Here is a 3,067-nt window from a genome sequence, read left to right as displayed (position 1 = left end):
CGCATATACCCGGTTTATCCATTTTTTAACCCGTTTGCCCTTTTTTTACCCATTTACCCTGGTTTTATTCGTTTGCACGTTTTTTTAACAACTTAAAATTTAAAAAGAAATTTGCATCTCTAAGAAAGTCTGGCAGTAGAATTCCCATCTGTATTGGCTGTAGATTTCTTTAATTTCAACATCCTTATATATAGTTGCACTGTACGTGCAAATCTTTGATGTCTTTTAGAACTACCCTATGTGAATATATTTATATTTATATTTTGTTGTCATAGTTGCACTGTTGAAATCAATCAAACTTCGACTGTTTTGCCGAAGATGAGAGAGAGAGTTGGAGATGAGAAAGAGCGCACCGAGGAGAGAAAGATGAGTGGCGGAGTCTGGAGAGATTAAATAATTTTAGGATTTTTAGTTATGTATTTTATTTTTTAATTTTATATATATTAGATAAATTGTTAAATGGGTACTTATTTATAGTTATGGGTAATACTCATAAACATCCATTTAAATTTCACGTGTAAACAGTTATACTCATAACCGTTTATTTTTTAAACGGTTACTCATAACTGTAACCGTAAATTTTAAATGGACGGGTAACCGCAGTTACCCATACCTGTAGGTATTTTGCCCATTCCTTCGGAGACTCCTATCATGTTCTCAGTAGCATGTGAGCTTTCATCATGGAGCTCACACTTCGTTCATGGTTGCATATCGAAGAAAGCAAGAGACGTACACTTCAGCATTGTGACATATATCCAGGCTATTCCGAATGATCAACTTCTTGATCGTGTCTGTCGCAAACTTGTTTTGAATTTCGGATATTTGGGATTTCAATTTCAGATTTGAGGAAATTGTTGGTCTTTATATTCCTTAATTGTAGTAATGATCTTTCGTTCTTTTCTTTTTATTCCATTGCTGGCTAGTTTTCTCTTCAGTGTTCTTACTTCATCTTCAATGCAATGCACATCTGCATATTTGGTGACCTGTGAGAGCCGTGTGTATAAAGTTGGATGAGTGAATAGTGAATACCGCTTTACTTGAATTGAACGTTGCGTACAACCATGGATATTACCTGAATTAATGAGCCACACATTTCAAATATTTATTAATTAAACACAAATAAAGTACTGGATCCCGATTCTCTACATTTAAGCTGGATCCTAAAGTAATATATCAAAATTCACATTTCCCTCCCAGCAATGCATGGGGCCATGCATGCACTAAAGTAATTTACTTAATTCCTCCATTATTACTGCCTCAAATTTTATGATGGCTGGGTTTTTTTTTTTTTTTCCTCCGTACAAATAATGTATTTACATTAAAGCAAAATGTATTTGGTCGATCTCATTCTTTTTTATGTTTCAAAACGATTCTGAGATGGCCAGCTGCAGCTTCTCCTGCTCAGTAAGCGAGTGACGGAAGTGGCACCGGTGACCGTAAGGACACGCGCCGCCAGCTAACACCATCCGGCAGAGCTGAGTCTTGTAGCGCGGGTGCCTCAGCACGGGACGGAGCTCTCTAACGCCGTGAGCGAACTGGCAATTCTCCCCGTACGGACACGTCCCGGTCTCCTCCCACTTGTTGCACAACTCCGTCTTCAGCATGCCCTGATTGAACACCTTCATCTCGCTTTGCTGCACTTGCGCAAACGCTAACATCATCCACTTTATATATAATCATAATTATAATTATTTATTTATGTGAATTTAATTCTTTTTAATTGGTTAAGTTTGAAGTTTTAGTTTAAACTCACAGTCACCGGTCTAGAAACGAGTTGATTAGGGACTCGTGGCCGAGTCGAGGAGCGAACCGAAATGCTCTTGGGGAGGGAGATCCGATCTGTGTCGACGAGTCGGTTACGCTCGATGACGCTTGTCGGACTGATATCAGAGGACTCTTCCGAAATGACACCGTCGTGAGGACTGAGATATCCAAATCCGAGTCGCCGAAAGTCGTCGAGAAACGATGCCGCCATCGGACTCTGAAATGCGGACGATGACGATGACGAGAGGAGGCAGCTCTGGAAGGCGGCCTGCGAAGAGAGGAGCTTGACGAGGTCGGTATTCGCCGATCGGAGTTGAGCGTTCTCGCAGCGGAGTGAGTCGAGCTCCTTAGTGAGGTTGCGGAGGTGAGAGTTGCAGAGGTCGTAGTGGTCGCGGAGCTCCTGGTACTCGAAGACCAGCTGAGCCTGGTTGAGGTTGTGGGACGTCGTACTGTGGTGGTGATGGTCGTCGGAGTCTGAATCCGAGAAGGAGGTGGAGCGAGTGGAGGGAGTGAGAGAGAGGGAGCTTGGAAGTGTGTATTTTGGCGGGAAAAGTGAGCGGTACATGGGATCGAAATCGTCCCCGAATTCTCGCGAGGAATCGGGCGAGTTTGGGAAGGCAGTGTTGGTGTTGGTCTCCATGTAATATATTATATTGAATATGAATTAAGGGAAAGAAATTGAGGAGAGCTGAGAGTGGAAGGGGAGCATCAAAACAGTTAGAGTCCACAACCGAATTTATATGTTATTGATTAGTTGTGTAGTTAGAGAGAGAGGGAGGGAGGGAGGGGTTGCTGTTGCTGTTGGTGTTGTTTGTTGTTGTTGGTGGAGATGGTGCAATGCAAGGGAATGTTTGGCTTGGTGTTGAAGTTTAGTGTGTGTGAGGTGAAGATGGAAGCTAATAGCTTAACTAGAGAGAGAGAGAGAGAGAGAGAGAGAGAGAGAGGTTGGTTGGATGAAGACTGGCGTTGTTAGAAGAAAGTAGTTCTATATTGTAAGTAAGGTTTAATAATAATTGTATTTGTATGTTGATGGTTTGCTTGTATATCACAACTTTAACAAACTCTCTTATATGGCCCCTCCTTTTGGTAACTGGCGCCTTCTCAATCAAATATACAATGTGACCATTTAGCTTCCCGTGTAACCAACAACCAACCTCGTCTCCCTCTCACAAAAGGTATTCTTATTTCATTTTATTATTTTGGCTATTTTTGGAGCCATCTTACTTTTTTTGTTTTAAGTTTTAATTTTTATGTTTGAAATACGAGGAAACTATATGAGAGAATTGAGAGATGAAGAAGGGAG

At 41.3% G+C, this 3,067-nt stretch overlaps 1 protein-coding gene across 1 annotated transcript; it reads right to left on the bottom strand.

Moving 5' to 3' along the window:
- Positions 1-1,092: 1,092 nt before the first annotated feature.
- Positions 1,093-2,490, bottom strand: LOC137738940 (zinc finger CCCH domain-containing protein 14-like). The gene is made up of 2 exons (XM_068478408.2): positions 1,754-2,490; positions 1,093-1,634 (listed from the first exon to the last, which is right to left on the bottom strand). The coding sequence occupies exons 1-2, from the start codon at positions 2,402-2,404 to the stop codon at positions 1,362-1,364; spliced, it is 924 nt and encodes a 307-aa protein (XP_068334509.2). The 5' UTR covers positions 2,405-2,490; the 3' UTR covers positions 1,093-1,361.
- Between the last annotated feature and the right edge of the window lie 577 nt (positions 2,491-3,067).

Source organism: Pyrus communis, chromosome 9 (assembly GCF_041283825.1).
Source record: "Pyrus communis isolate YQ-2024b chromosome 9, ASM4128382v1, whole genome shotgun sequence".
Taxonomy (NCBI): Eukaryota; Viridiplantae; Streptophyta; class Magnoliopsida; order Rosales; family Rosaceae; genus Pyrus; species Pyrus communis.
The sequence above is the reverse complement of the archived record's forward strand: the minus strand, read 5'-3'. Positions and strand labels throughout refer to the sequence as shown.

Excerpts from the sequence above, each read along its gene's own strand:
- LOC137738940 (XM_068478408.2), bottom strand. The coding sequence starts at position 2,404 with ATGGAGACCAACACCAACACTGCCTTCCCAAACTCGCCCGATTCCTCG. Across the intron at positions 1,635-1,753 it reads TCGTTTCTAGACCGGTGACT|CAAAGCGAGATGAAGGTGTT; the intron begins GTGAGTTTAAAC and ends GCGCAAGTGCAG.